We start from the raw sequence: 16,072 nt of genomic DNA on the forward strand, positions 1-16,072 counted from the left end.
ATGTAGTATCTAGGTAGTAGTGTAGGCAAAAGGTTAAAATGGTGGAACAATTATTACGATTATAATCATCCCGTACAAAAAATTCCTTCACGTGAATTGTGCCTTCCGTAAAAATAAAAAATAAAACATCTCGTCGCATCAGCTGTAGCTGTGACTGTGACTTTAAGACAAGATCATTCATCTTTATTTTTAAGACACCTACCAACGTTTTTGGGAAAGTATACAGATATTTTCCAATATCCTAAATGAGGTGTGTTATGGTATAGAATAACACATTCCATTATCTGTTATCGTAAAACTATCTAAGACTCCAATTTGAAAGCTACCAAAATATCAAAGTATTGTAGTCATCCTTCAATCGCATGGTAATATGGTTGAATTAAGGTTGTAGGATGATTATTCTGTAGATTATGGTTTAATTTCAAAACAGTTAGATAATGACGAGGTAGCCACTGTGATCGAAATGAAAAAGAATCCACGAATTCCACGAACATATGTATGCGATGGATTTCCGTCTTAAATTCGTTTGAATGGTCGCTGTGGGGACGTCACACTCGTTAAATCTTAAATCAATTTTGTTGAGATCGTAGATTGATCTTTATGAGCCACGTTGGCGAATTCGAAATCTGAAAGCCCTGCAGTAAAAAGATGTCGGTCATCTTCAAGAAAGGCGTATGCAACTCACAGTATAATAGTTGGAGTCTCCGACCATGAGCTTGAAATAGGGCCTCAAGGTTTTAGAAGTAGAAGGGTGTAAAGAAAGTTGATTTTAAGCAGTTAGAGGAACACTGGAAATGGCTGGTTTTGGCAATAGGGTAATGGTGGCAGCAAAATCAGGTGCCATAGCCCCCTGGATGGGGCTGGTGGCTGGAGTTTGTATACAGATTTTAGCAGGAAATCCATACAACTTTCCTCTTTATTCCCACAAATTGAAAACTGTACTTGGGTACAATCAATTGCAGCTGACCAACCTGGGAGTGGCTAATGATATTGGAGAGAACGTGGGTCTTCTTGCTGGCTTTCTCTGCAATAAGATTCCACCATGGTCCATTCTTTCGATTGGAGCAGTTGCAAGTTTTATTGGGTATGGCGTAATCTGGCTTGTTGTCAGCCAAACTATCAATCCTTTGCCTTATTGGGTGGTAAGCAAGTCATGCTTCTTTCACGTTTTTCTTTTTCTTTTGTAAAACGTAAAATATCTCATCGTCTTCCCCTGATTTTGCCCCTTTAAGAAGATGGAAGTAAAAGTGACTTTACAGCTTCTGCAATACTGAATTATATGTAGAGCCATGTTTTGGGTGTCAAATTAGCTTGGATTGGTTATGACATTCATCGGCTTACTTTGTATATGGGAACCGTGTGGAATATTGTTTTAAGTATTTTACTGAATTGCAGCAGTTCGCAAACCAGCTTCTGTATTTTTGTTCGGGTTATTTTCCATAACTTTTAATACCAAAATTACATATAATGTTTGGTGAATAGATGTTTTTTGTTTGGGTTTCCTGAGGGAGAGTTTATGAAGTAGAAATGTAAACATAGCTAATTTGTGCCTCAGTTCAACAAGGGTTTGATTTTAGCTGGTGAGCCTCTGGGCTGAAATGTTCAATTATAAATTTATAACAGACATGATATTTCCACAGTCCACGCAAATGAAATTTAGAATGCTGCTGTAAAAAACAGTTGAAGTATTTTTAATGTTAAAATCACTTCCACGGTTTTTCCCAAGCACTCTGAACTTCATGTTAAACCATGTTTATCAGGAAGCCTAAGTTAAAAACTAAATTCTATGGTAAGGGGCAAGGAGTAAGCTGGATCAATACCAGCGACTTGGGGTCCAGCGATTACCCCAAATCATGGGAATTACTCGAGTCCTGCGATACTGTAGCATCAATTGAAACTACAAAAAATCTCAAATGAAGTAGTGGCGGAAGCTTAGTTGCAGAGTGCCTTGAAGTGAGAACTAGTTGGTGGGTGGCTTTCTTACTTGTGAATGCTAATATCCCAATAGTTTCATTTCTTCTTGTCTGCAAAAGGGTTTGCCACACCCAGTGGGATGAGAGGCAGCAGCATCCATTAAGAGGCAGAACCCCGAGCAAAACAGATGACTTGGATTTTCTATTAAACCCGCCGCCTTCATATGACAGAAATTAGCTTTTTTACTTTTTTGGAATCAAGGTAAGTCTTGATGGCTGATTACCTATTTCAAAACTAGCGGGTCATTTCTATTTATTTCAGACATTCACATTTGTCAGTTCAGTGCACTTGGGCACGGATAATATGTTCCTGTAGGATTCGTTATATAATCATTGCTCACTTTTTCATCTGTAAGAGAGGTGAAATATTGATTGAACACTAAGAATTTAATTCACGGTTGCTGTAATCACCCATGATCATGGTGTTTCTAATTTTCCAATGACTACTATGTCTTTTTCTTTTTCCAATTTTATGGAAAAGTCAAAGTTTCTTTTTGGAAAAAACCTACCAATTTTTTACTCCCCTTTGTCATTTTGCTTATAATTTTGATTTCATTGATATAAGGAGCTTTTGCTTACTTTGGGAAAATCTTATAGTGGTGAATTAATAACCCCATAGTTAAATAGCAAATGGTTTTAGATGATCAGAAATGGGGAAAGCATCAGAAAGCTCAAAAATTTGAAAGAAAATAGTGCTTATATTCTCAACTTGTGAGAATTGTTGTCAGAGTTCTGTGGTCATCTTAAAAGCACAATTTTCAAAATTTGAAACTGGAATATGTTAAATCTGGTCTTTCCAGTGCCATGCCTTTTAAAACATGCACATAGCATGTTTTTTCATGAAATTGCTTGAAAGGTTAATGAATGGTAAGTGTGATAGCAGAGCTACACGGTAACACAGTGATAGCATATGGTTGAGTCAAAAAGCCCTCTTAAAAAAATTCTCTGTTTGAGAATTTTCACACGAACATTATAAAAACAAAGAATATTATTAAGATCAGCAGATAATAACATTGAAGTACTTCTATGCATAAAAAGAAGAGAGTACTAATACAGTGTCCAGCTTCTTGGAGCATTGCATAGAAGTATAATTATGTGTTTTAGTGTATATGCTGGTGATAGCTGTCTTCCACTTCCAAAGTTTGGAACGAAACAGCATGGTGTAACAAATCTTCTAATCAGGGGTAGTTATGTTGATTATCTAACCACATTGTCAATTGTAGCTTTGATTTCATTCAGCATAAATATTTATCAGTATAAAGAGCACTTACAATGGTTTCCACTATATCAGAAAGAAGTTTTATTTCAGAAAATCATAGCAATTTGATTGCAATTCATGCCCAAGGAAATTTTGAAATTTTGTGATTACCAGGGAAACCAATAGAGTTTGAAGTAAGCCACATGCATCACAATGACACAGAATGTACCCTATTGTAAGGTACTTAAATTCTTTAGACCCAGCAAGAAAATGTAACTACTTCACTTCGTTTCAACAAATTTAAGCATTTACATTCTTTTTGTCATAGCTGCTAGGCTATATCGGTATGTGCATTGTTAAGCCCTGAACTGTTTGTGGTCTCACTTTGAAGGGAAAAGAAATAAACAAACAAACAGGAGGGTTTCAAAATTCTTGTATTTTAGTCTTAAGCCAGTTTGTATGGTCATTCCTGTACATGTCTCCAAGTTTTCAAGGTTAGTTGTGGTCTTTGATTACTAATTTGAGTTGTATTATCGAAAAATGTCTCAAGTCCATATTGCAATTTAAGGATTTTGAATTTGACTCAAATTCTTAGGTTTGTGTTTTAGATCACAAAATCCCCGAACACTGTAAGGTGTAAGTTGTAACGCCTATGCATCAAAGTCCTTGTTTGTGGAGTATAGACTATAAGTCTATTTGGTTGTGTTCCAAGGCATGGGAATTGATCAACATTATCCCATAGTCCTGTTGTGACCTAATCACACATCACCCCATCCAACCCCCCTACTTTTTAGGTTATCTCGGTCTTTTGTTTTGTTCTTTGGGGTCTTTTGGTGGCAGTCTCGTCAGTCTCTCTGCTTTGCATGTGTTTGGGGGTCAAATTGATCAAGTCTGTTTTTCGTTTGAGCGAATTTGGTGAAGCCTAGGGTTCATTTTGTCGATTTTAGGGTTTCTGCCTTTAGTCCTAGATTTTAGGGATTTTTGTTAGGTTTTTTGAAAAATTGAGTGTAGAACTGGAATCAGGAGCCTTCAGGGAACCTCCCAATAAAATTTGAGCAAAATCAGAGTAACTTTCTATTTTTAGAAAGTTCCTATTAGGGATTTTACTGTCCCAAAATGTCTTCGTTTTGCCAAAAATCAAACTTACTATTTTTAGTAGTTTCTATTTATAGTAAGTCATCTAGCGTCTTGTTTTGGGGTCTAACAGTGACATTTTGAAAAGTTTCTATTTTTGGAAAGTTCGCTTGTGACAGATGATGAAGGCTGAACATTCCCGAAAAAGCTGTGTAAATCCGGATGGTCAAAAAGCAGACAGAGTAGATAAAAAATGGCTAAGTGAGGTATTCATCCCAAGAATGGAGATCTTGAAATTTTTTTAAGTCTGGAAGCAACTAAAATCCATCAAGTCCAGGAATTCATGAAAAATGTGAAAAATCCATACCCACCCCAATCCAGCGCCCAAGGAAGTCATAGGGTGCCAAACTGAGATGCTTGTGGAAATCCTTGCTAGGTGAAGATTAGCGCCCAAGATTGAGGATAGGTGCCAAACTTAGGAAGGCATGGAAAATGTCAAAAATGGGAGATTCCTTGACTTAATGCAAATTCCGCCCAAGTCCTAGCAAGGGCGCCAAAATCACATGGTCTTGGATAGAATGCTCAAGGAAGGAATTCCTTCCACAGGGCAAAATAGCGCCCAACTGAGTATAAAGGCGCCCAAATGGGGTGCCCTTGGAATTCATAGAAATGCAAGGAATTCCTTGCCTTGGGAGAATTGTGCCAAAGGAAGGTATAAGGGCGCCAAAGTTGATGCAACGTGGAATTCATAAGCAAACCTCAAATTCCTTCCTCACCAAGTTTTAGCGCCCAAGGCATGAGTAGAGTGCCAAAAGGAAGGAGTCATGGAAAACAAAGAAAGTGCCAAGTTCCATGCCTAAGTGCCAATAGCGCCCTAGACCAAGGAAGGGCGCCAAGTCTCTCTTGCCTTGGAAAGATAGAAAAAGTGGATTTCCTTGCCTCAGTGGAAATTGCGCCCAAGGCATGATAAGGGCGCTGAAAATGACATGCCATGGAGGATTTGTAAAATGTGGAATTCCTTGACGTGAAGGAATCAACGCCCCGACCAAGGAAAAGATGTTGAAGTGACTAAGGCGTGGAAGAAGTGAAGAAATGATGAAATTCCACCACACAAAGTGAATTCCATACCCAAGTCGAAAAACTGAGGAAATTGTCTAAGGCATGAAAATCCAGAGGTCAGGAATGGAATGAAAAGCAAGAAATGCCCTCGGGAAAAAATTTAAAATTTCCATTTTTAGGCACCAAATCTAATCTAATATAAACTTTTTGTAGAATAGGAATCGTGAGAGATTTCTCTCTCCATTGGACCCGGGTCCTAAATTTTAGGAAGATGGTGGAAAAGCGTGGAAAATTCCCTCCATAGCAGGAAAAGTCAAGCCAAGCGGATAAATAGGGAGAATCTTGAAAGAATATTCCAATTTCCCTCAAAAATTTGAGAAATGGAAAGTTGGTGAGTTGGCAAGGAATATTCTTAAGTATGATGCATGACTTAGTGCATTAAGATAAATTTCCAAATTTGAACTCAACTACAAAGGAAATTCCATTTGCATGGCGTGGTGAATGGGAAAGTATGACGCATAATGAATGCGATTGCCAAATTAAATGCCCCCCAACTTAGCAACACGATTGGAGAAATTCTATATAAGCGTGAAGATGCATTTCATTTCTCATGTGTAGGATTTAAGAAAGAAGAGTTGGAGAAGTGAAGAAAGTCATACTTAGAGAGATTTTCATCATTTTCAAGGAGCTTTTCCAGGATGACAAAATCAAGTAAGGCGGCTACTATCACTAGGCAAGCACAGATAAAAGCAGAAATGAAGGGCTTTCTTCCAGATTCCAAGATTGTGTCCAGGTGGAAGGAGATCAGTGATACAAATTTAGGCACGTTCAACTTGGCTGCCTTCAAAATCAGGATGTTTGGAATAGGAGGGCATAATCTATCTCCTACAGCCGTAAAGTTTGTCAAAAGCGGAATTGTTGCAGCAGCTGGTTTTCCTCCTGCAATCCAGTGTCCAGACTTGATCTTGAATGTGCAAAACACTACAATCTGGAGAGGAAGACAATTTCAACGTTAGATGGTAGGTTGCTAGCGACTTTGACTCTGGAATTGATTGGTGAAGCCTTCGGAATTCCTTCAAACCGTTCCATGACATACAGGACCATAAATGGAGCTAAGGCAGTTTATGAAGCGGGTCCTGGCAGATGTGCGGATATGATCAATAAACAGTGGTTGCTAAAGCCTAGGCCGCATATCTCCAAAATGTCTAAGGTTCTCACTATCTTCGAATTCAAACAGGAATACGTGGACCTGATAAAGATGCTAATAGGATAGTGGGATGTTCACATACTATGAATTTTGAACTGTGGATGTTCTTTTACATCAGCAAAATCATGAATGCTAATGGGTTAGTGGATTGGGCCAGGTTGATCAGCCACTACTTGCACGAGCATCTGAAAGATTTGAAAGAAAGGAAGTCACAATCCTTCTTCATGAGCTCCTACGTGATTTATATGCTTGCAAGAAGGGGAGGCTTTGATGGTTTGTCGGCAAAAGGAATCATGGGTTGCGGACCGGCACAGCTGAAAGTGCACGAGTGTTATCCTCAACTACATCTTCATAATACTAATTCTTACAAGCTAGCGAATGACACCCTTACTATGTATTTGACAAGACTTATGCAGAATGAATTGCACACAAGGGTGTCGCCACATGCTAGGGCCCTGGTTCAAAAATATGGAGCCATGTTCTTGCAATTTTCGAAGTTCACCTATATCAGGATGCAGGGATTCTCATTCGAGTCATACAAATTGCCAAGGTATCCATCCGACAAATTGGTATTGCTTGAACTCATGAGGTAGTTGATAGCCTATGATCAATTACAGAAGAAGAAGCAGTCTATTGAATTCCCAGTTGTCCTAGGTGATTACATGGAGGTGTGCTCGAGTTTGGAGGCAGCTGAGAAAGCAGCAGAGGAGTTGGCATTCTATCGCTTGGCATTTTACACATCTAGAGCTCAATATGATCCTTATTGCCAAATCAGAAAGGTTGTTGGAATGAAATTTATACATAAGTTTCACCTAGAAGACTACTGGGCAAGTGCCAAGGATGACCTTGAAGTTTGGAAGAAAATGTATTCCAGACTGCCCCTTTGCTCCATCAGGATAGGTGAGATAATGCAGGTGCTGGATCAAGTGAAGGAAGATTCAGACTTGGTGCAACCAGAATTCGAAAAGGTGATAGATCAACCCATTCAGCTGCCAGACTGGTCGGAACTTGAAATTGACGATCTAGACATCTTGGCCAAACTTGTTTTAAAATTTACCAAGCACTGGGTTGATAGGCATATCAAAAGGTTGAAAGAAGGAAATGTCCACTTGACTTTTTAGTTGATGGGAAGTCTAGATTCCCATAGCGAAGCAACTGAAGGATCTTCACAAGCCAAGGAAGAAGGAGAAGTCTAGCTTGATAGAGGGAAACCTGCTCCAAAGATGCCGAGGATGACAAGGAAGAAGGATGTCCAACAGGAAGCCCAACAAAAAGCCTAGCAGGAAGTCCATCAAGAAATTCATCAGGAAGTTCAGCAGGACAAGCAACAGGAAGAACCACTGCAAAAGAGAGCAAGGGTAGAAATAATGCAGTCACCAACAGGTTCTTCCAGTGTGCAAGAGGTAGAAATGTTTACGTAGGATAATCTAGTAAATCCATCTCCAGGCAACATCCTTGACGATGCTCCAACACAAGATATTCTCAGCGTCAGTGCTTCACATAGACCACATCACTCAAGAAGTCAGAGGCAAGAAATTCCTCATCAGGAAGAAATTTGCCAGGATAGTTTCGTGGAAGCCATCCTTGGCGAGATGGAAGAAGTATGACGAGCAAGAGCAGATGGAAATCCATAGTCACTCCATTCCCGCTCCTGATTGGTTGATGGATAGATTAAGAAGGGAGCTGGAAAAGGAAACTGATCCAACACAAGAGTTAGAAGAATTGTTGAAAAGAATGGATCAACTGGCAGAGAAGAAGTCTCCTTGGAAATTCTCCAAGTTTGTGAGGGATGAATCTGGATCCCGAATCTTACACATAGCTGAACCTGCAGTAGATAAGGACAAGAATAAAATAAGGCCGAAAGATTATGTAATCAGACAAGTTGACCTTGGACATGCTTCCACTGCGCAGGTAATTGAAGACTTCGAGGGATCTTCCTTGGCCATGAGGGAAAAGATGCAGAAAACAAAGGCAAAATGTAAAAGGCTAAAGGAAGTAAATAGGGTCTTATGCGAATATTATAGAAGTCTCAAGTGGCCGCTCAGAGAAGCAGATCCACCTTTTGTTTCTCCTTCCTACCTCCCTAGGGAAGTCGTTGATGACACAAAGGTAATCAGAGTAATGGCACAAAGTTCCAGGGAATGGGTGGAAGATGTCTTTATTGCAGCAGGGAAGTTCATTGAAGACATAGCTTGTCTTCATTCTAGATTTGTAGCCCTTCTAAACAGATTGGAGGTAGCGGAAGGTTTGTGGGAAGATGTCTTTGTTGCAGCAGGGAAGTTCATTGAAGACATAGCTCGTCTTCATTCTAGATTTGTAGCCCTTCTAAACAGATTGGAGGTAGCGGAAGGTTTGTGGGAAGACGTCCACATCTATTAGGACTTAACCATTTCGCGACTTAGGGCTCTAATGAAGATTCCGAAGCAAACATTGATTGATGGAAAAGTAATCCAAGAGAATGAAATTAATGACTTTTCCCGATGGTTCTGTGCCGTTTGCTTAGGAAAGAATACCTTTGAAAGGTTTAGCATGGAGTCTTTAACTTTGAAAGACTCAATTAGAAGGGTGTAGGAGGAAGTCATCAATGTGATTGAAGCACTGTTCGCAAAGAGGCTCAATGAGGATGGAGTAACGGTGAACTCCTTGAAATCTCATTTACATGATTTCTTCTTCGTAGGTTCCTTTTCTAAGGAATATTTTCAGAATGTTTCCTTGTTTTTCAACACAATGAAGAAAGCACAGGAAATGATTGTGGAATGGGAAAACTGCTTCTCTAGGAGCGAGGAAGAAATTACCTTGATGGAATTTAACATTGAAAGTGTTCCAAGTTTCTCCGTAGGAGAGCTGGAGGCCGTCATTGGTAAATTCATTGCATATGCAATCAATGGACGGGATAATGGTTGCCCATTCTTGGACGAGAATCTTTTGATTCAGTAGTGGCGGCACATTTATTGCTGGGATATTTTGTCTTAGTGGCGGACTTGTCAATGCATGTTGAATGCATGAGGAATCTTTTTGCATGCAGCCGCCATATTAATGATTTTATGACGGTTTCCTTCTGCATGTAGCCGTCACATGAAGAATGATGGGCATTTATGTTTGCATGGGGAACATTTGTGGTATTTTGGGCAAATTTAATGTAATGGGGTGCATTCAATGCACAAATGGATACCATTTTTGGGCTTGTTGAATTAATTGTATACGGGCTTAATGGGTATTAATTGCTAATTCCCACCTTGTTGCATCTTGAGTGGAGAATCTTTTAGGGTGAAACCCTAATTAAAGTTTGCATGTTTTCATGGCCCAAGGCCTATATAAAGGGGTGACCCCCCTCATTTGCGGGAGGAGAGATTGTTTTCACAGATTGTTGCTTAAGATTGTTGAAGTAGCCAACTTAATACATTGTTCGATTTGATGGTGTATTCTTGTTTTATTTTAGCAATCCGCATGGTCTTGCTCTCTTCAGTTAGAATAGATTTTGCTTTATGTTGTTAGAAGAACTGGATTCAATAGGATTAATTGTTGCAAAGTCCGAGCTCATACTTTTGGTGTGTAGCCGATTGTTGCATACTGTGCAAAGTTATCCTGATCCTCCGTTATATGTGTATGCTTAACTTCGATTATTTGTGAAGATTGTTTGATTTGATGGTCTCAATTGGTAATTTGAAAAACCTTTACACACCCTCTGAAGATTGCACCGCCTTTGCGTAGTTGTGCTCTGTTGGCGAAACGAAGTGTGGTTAGGTTTTGCATGAGTGATCCCGTCTCCTTGTTCTTAGGCCTAGATTAGACTAAGCTTAGTTTTCTAAATCCTATCCCATTTACTTTTCTGCATATTCCAAATCCAAAAAATCCAAAAATATAGCTTTCGTTGCAAATCATTCGCATAGAAATCCTTGAACCCGCAAGTTTGTTAAGATCTTCTGTGAGCATACGTAAGGCCCCCTTGGGTTAACAGCAAACCCATCAACTAACTGAGTCACATCCTTGCACAAAAGGAACCTTGAGATTAGCCGTTTGATCTTTCTTTGCAATCTTAGCATACGGTCTGATTTTAAACAAGAGAGTGAAGTGACCGTTAGAAACTTTATTCTATGTTCAGCGTAGTCCTAAAAAACACGTCAACAAGTCCCAAATGTGGATTTTATTTTTTAAAGTTTGGGCCTTTCCTTTCCTTATGGTCAATAGTCTATGGTTGCACCATAGTAGCATTGATTGGGATTGGAATTGACTTGGCAAAATAGAAGTATAATTGCAATTCAATTACTTGGGATTTAATTGGAAACTTGGAAAATTAAGAAATGCTGAAATTTTCATATAAATAGGGAGAAACTGTGGCCTTTATTGTTTCAATTTTCAAACCAAATAAAATAAAAAAAATGCTGCTTTGCCAACTGGCACAGCTGTGTGTGTTGAGAGTCTTGAGACCATAAGGCAGTATTTAGGTTCTAACTGAATGAGAATGGAATGGATATTCGCTCAAAAATGAATTCCCTCAAGTGTGTTCTAATCTATCCAATATTTGGTTAGTTTGGCAAAATCCAAATCTGCAATGTAAAAATGGAGGATTTAACCGAAAATTCAAAAGAGAAGTATTTATGTAAGAACACCCATGGTTTGCTACTAAACTTTTTTTGTACTTCTTTGCCACAAGTATTTATGTCAAACAGATTGCATGCATGATGGAATAAGATTACTGTTTGTATACTCTTTGTGTTGCTGACTGGTAAGTGTCATGACATATTCCTAATGAATACATGGTTTACTCCATATGCTTTTAATGATATATTTTGTGATAATGTTTCTAAGTTTACAAGAAGATGTGCACCATAATATATTTGCGTGGAAACTCAACCTTAAATAAAGATAAATGGCTTTTATTGGCTTAAACAATTGCATATATCTCACTGTTTTAACTGGGACCAAGTTGCAGTCTTAAACCAGATTACAGGACTGATATTAACATAAGTTTGAACCAAATACATGCAGGTCCAATTTGCAAGGATTATTTGAGAATAATGTGTCAGTTTTAGAAGTAAATTTGCATTTAATTCTGACCTGGAAGTGTTGTCCAACTAGGAATCGAAGCAGCAGAGATGAAGACACAAGTATGCCAAAAATCTTCAGAAATCTTCCTCATGTCTTCCCACAATTGAAAGCTACAATCAGTAAAGTCTCCACATGCCTGAAGAGTGAATTAAGCTTATGCCAAGCAGATACTAAGCAATTATTAAGCACACAATCCAATCGTCTTAGCATAAGGGAACTTTCAACCAGCTGGAATAAACTTTTGGTTTCTACTTTTGCGCTGAGGGAAATTGACATGCCCAGCTTGATACTAAGTTTAAACTCCTTTCCTTTGGCCTCTAGTGAGGTGTGCCAGCATTATTGTCATTTTTCAAGCTTCCACGTCACTAAAACTCCAACGATGTCTTCCTTATTTTGTTTTTATTCACCTTTGAATTTTCTTATATGGTGCGGTTCCCCTTAATGAGCTTTTTTATTCTAGTGCATGGAAAAGATAGCTTTATTTTCCCATGATTTCACAAGAGATGCTTTCTATTACCTTTAATTGCTGTCATGCCAGAGCCCTGTGAGATTCATAGGCCTGCGGTTCCAATTCTTAAGCCCCCTTTTTATACGCCCAATAAATATTAATCAACACCCGATAAACTTTGGCCTCTGCTTATATGCCCAACTATGGATTATCAATGCGCCTAAAAACTGAAAAAATTCGATATCACAAACTCTTTAAAATATCCCACGCCAGCATATACAAGTGGGGTTAACCACCAATACATCAATTGACCAAACCAAGGTAATTAGATTTCCGTCCAGTAAAGATGAAGACTTGAAACATTGAACGATGATATTTAATATTCATTGACATTTGACTAGCAAATACTCAGCAAACGTCAAATATGTCATCCAGACCTTAAGGAAAGATTTCTATAATGCCCATCTAAAATATAATCTTTTAACCTCAAAATTGATGTATCCAAAACCTTCAAGAAACTCTAGAAATATATGCATTTTACCCAATCCAAACTATCTCTGAAAGGCAACACACAAATTGATAACTCGATCTTGAATGCATTGTGAAATACCTGATCGATATCTCCATCATATACCAGCCAGGGTAGATCTTTCACCATTGGAGCTAGTCTTCATTAAGAGGGGTTTCGTCCTCAAGAAGGCTGAGATGGACCAAGTCCAAATCTCCAAAACAATGCAAGATTTTCTTAGAGAGAAATATCAGAAATCATAATCTCAATATATGCAAATTGTAGAAGTTGATGATCAACCACAGGAGCCAAGAATCATCTGCAAGCAAAATACCTATCACACAAAAGAGATCAAGCAAAGATAATATGCTCTATAACAACCAGAGAATTTTGTATTATGCACAAGGAAATATTGGAGATACAATATTGGAGGTACAATTACAATGAATGAATCAATCCTTATAACGGATGAATGAAACCCTAGGTGCAAACCCTAATGCTAAAATTAGGAGCACTAAAGCAATGCAAAGTAGAAGCTAAATTAAGCTCAACTACATCTAGAATTAATACTAGAAAAGCAAATTCTAGATAATAAAAAAGCACCTAAGTTTGACTTAAGTGAAAAAGCAATTAATGGACCTAATTAAAAAATTATTAGATGATTGTCCTAAAATTACTCCAAAACAAATGATCTTTGAAATGCTTTTTAATAAGCTCCTTCAAGCCCTATGCTCTAATTAGGATTTTGCACTTTTAATTTAATTTTAAATTCACCTTATGTCTCCCTAAGTTGGCACCCACCTCCATAAAGTTCTTTATTTGATCATTTAAAACCTTAGGTGCCAAAATAAAGTCTACTTTATTAAATTTTATAACGCAAATTCAAATATTTGATTTAACTAATTTAAAATAAAATCTCAAAACACCTTATGTCGCCATGATATCATCAATTTTGGCAATTACCGACTATCCAAATATAGTGACTCTACCAACTAACTAGATCGATGTCTAGATTGACACTTACTATAAATAGTAAGTATAGACAAATTGTGCGAAATCCCTCCAGAAAGTGTCAAATAATTCCAATAAATCCTCAGAGCTCATTGGCGACATTAAAAAAATCCTTTGAACAAATTGACACATCTTGAAAGTCCTGTTGCATTGTAAGTGAACCTGAAAAAAGGGCCATTACAATTTGCCTTTCCTAAAGATTGCTTGTCCTCGAGAAATGCCAATAAAACCACACAACCATTTGGCTGATCCAAATTGAAACCAAGAATTTTCAAGGTCCCAAGTCAACCTAGGTGATCCGTAGTACCATGCAATGTCCCCATTTTAAAATAGGATTTAATAATTTTAGTGTCGTAAATTCTAGCCTTACACACATTCGTTTGCACCTAGGCCTCACTTTTGTGTTTCGAATTTCTATGCCTTGATATTGTTTTGATTCTACTCACACCCACCTAGATTCAACATGTTCTGCACCTAAGCGGGACCCTGTTCAAATTTGGATCCTAATTGGCAGGACTAGGATGCCTTGGTCCCAGGACGAGGACACCATGGGCGCCATGGTCCTCCCAAAAGGGGCCCAAATTTGGACCTCGCAACGGTCACATCTCGGAGGTGGGAAAACATCCTCGGAGTCGACTTGCTTCGAAAATTTCACACATATTTTATGCATTTAGGTGTAAAAGCAAGCCTAACCCCCTCATTTAAGGATCTCATCTATCAATCCCTCAATTGCATCTTTTGCAAATTCTAGCGAGCAAGCAATCGAGCATCATCAAGGCAGTGAAGGAGAGGTCAAAGTTCAGATTTCAAGCATTCATGATGGCATCCACAATCAAGACTTTATGAAGACATCCCACATGACATCATCAACCTTGGCATAAAGACTTCAATGCAAGATTCATCAAGGTATCAAGTTCCAATTCAAGCATTTCAAATTTAGATCTAGCTTTATCCTCAAAACAAAAAGCTTTTACTTCAGCATTTCCATTACATTTCAATTCAACTCAAGGGTTAATTCCAAATTTGGGGTTTGACCTAAGGCAAACCCCCATCAACAACAACATTTTCCTTCTTTTTGTGTGTAGGCGACAGATCCAAGAGCCACAGATAGAGATTCCGGTAGAGGAGACGATGATGATTAGATCTAGCTTTTGTAGGGGCAAAAATCAGAGGACTAGGATGAAAAATCCGCCACGGTCTTGAGGATTTCCGACGAGCTTCTCGGATCATATTCTGAGCGATATCCTGATTCCGAGAGATTCTAGTCTGTCCACATCTAATATTAGGGGTTGGGACGCAAATTGCCACACAGTCTCGCACTTCCAGGCTGAACTTGCTGTTGCAAGTGCTCTTCTATCTCTTCTGCTCAGGTTTAGCCTTGTGTATGCATTCTATATCTGTAGTTTGTTGTTTCTATTGTTTCATGTCAATTCTTCATCATCTTAAAATCAATTTTAATTATGTTAAGTTTATTTAAATTCTGTGATCAAGAGGCTAGAACAGGTGAAGATATAGTTTGAAATTTACTTCGAACTGCAGTAGTGTGAATGGAACGGAAGCACAACACTTATCAATTTCGGTATTGTACTCCTCCCATTGTATGAATGTTATATATATGAATGAGAGGGTACGTAGAGAAGAGATATGTCTTCCCACGTGGGAAGACACATCTCTTTCTACGTACCACTCATCATATCACCGCACGTTAACAAACATATCATTTGCTTGACTGATCGAGATTTATGATAAATCGTTTAGCCCAGCCCGATAACAAGAAGGGGTGTGACCGGTGGCAACTACTCTCATTCGATATTTATTCATTGTTTATTGTTAACGTGAATATGTTAACATGTAATTAATTCATGCATTGGAAATAGTACGACTGACGTTACAAGAATTAACACTCCCTCTTAGCTAGGGAGGACATATTTCATGTTAGAGGAAAAACAACACAATTCATCCATTGATTGTGAAGAGAAGAGATATCACACCATAGTGTCAGAGATATGGTTCAACAATGAATATCAAGTCTCATGATACTCACCATAACTCATAGTTATCAAGTAGGGTATGTGCACTAGCATCAAGTCACATGATACCTACCATACTAATAATGATTCATGGCATGTCCACGAATATTATGTCCATAATATTCACCATGAAGATCTCTATCATAATTATGGTTTATTTAATGATATCTACCAACTGATATCTACCATAATGTCTCAGAGATATATACTATCATGACATGTCCACAGATATCAAGTCTCATGATATCCATCAAGATAGATAAATTGATAATTGTAAAATCTTCACCTTACAATATCAATATTAAACAAGTGTTCATTATTTAAAAGTCGTCACCCTTCAATAATGTTCACAGGGGGCTGTTGTGACCTAATCACACATCACCCCATCCTAGATAGGGACCCCCTAGCTTTTAGGCCCTTTTGGTCGTTTGGCCTTGGTTTTTGTGTGTGTTGGTAGCAATCTCTTCAAATCTCTCCGCGTTGCGGATGTTCGGGGGTCAGTTAGGGTTAATCTG

General features: G+C 38.3%; 1 protein-coding gene across 2 annotated transcripts in view; it reads left to right on the forward strand.

Moving 5' to 3' along the window:
* The first annotated feature begins 249 nt into the window (after positions 1 to 249).
* The window catches only part of LOC131060467 (protein NUCLEAR FUSION DEFECTIVE 4), a 103,316-nt gene continuing 87,493 nt past the window's right edge, over positions 250 to 16,072 (forward strand). The window contains exon 1 of one of the 2 annotated variants that reach the window (XM_057993707.2): positions 250 to 1,142. In XM_057993707.2, coding sequence (XP_057849690.1) covers positions 795 to 1,142 — 348 coding nt within the window. In that variant the 5' untranslated portion in view covers positions 250 to 794. The remainder of the gene's footprint in view (positions 1,143 to 16,072) is intronic. The other variant, XM_059221472.1, reaches the window with a different exon arrangement.

The sequence above is a fragment of the Cryptomeria japonica genome, chromosome 5 (genome assembly GCF_030272615.1).
Source record: "Cryptomeria japonica chromosome 5, Sugi_1.0, whole genome shotgun sequence".
NCBI classification, from domain to species: Eukaryota; Viridiplantae; Streptophyta; class Pinopsida; order Cupressales; family Cupressaceae; genus Cryptomeria; species Cryptomeria japonica.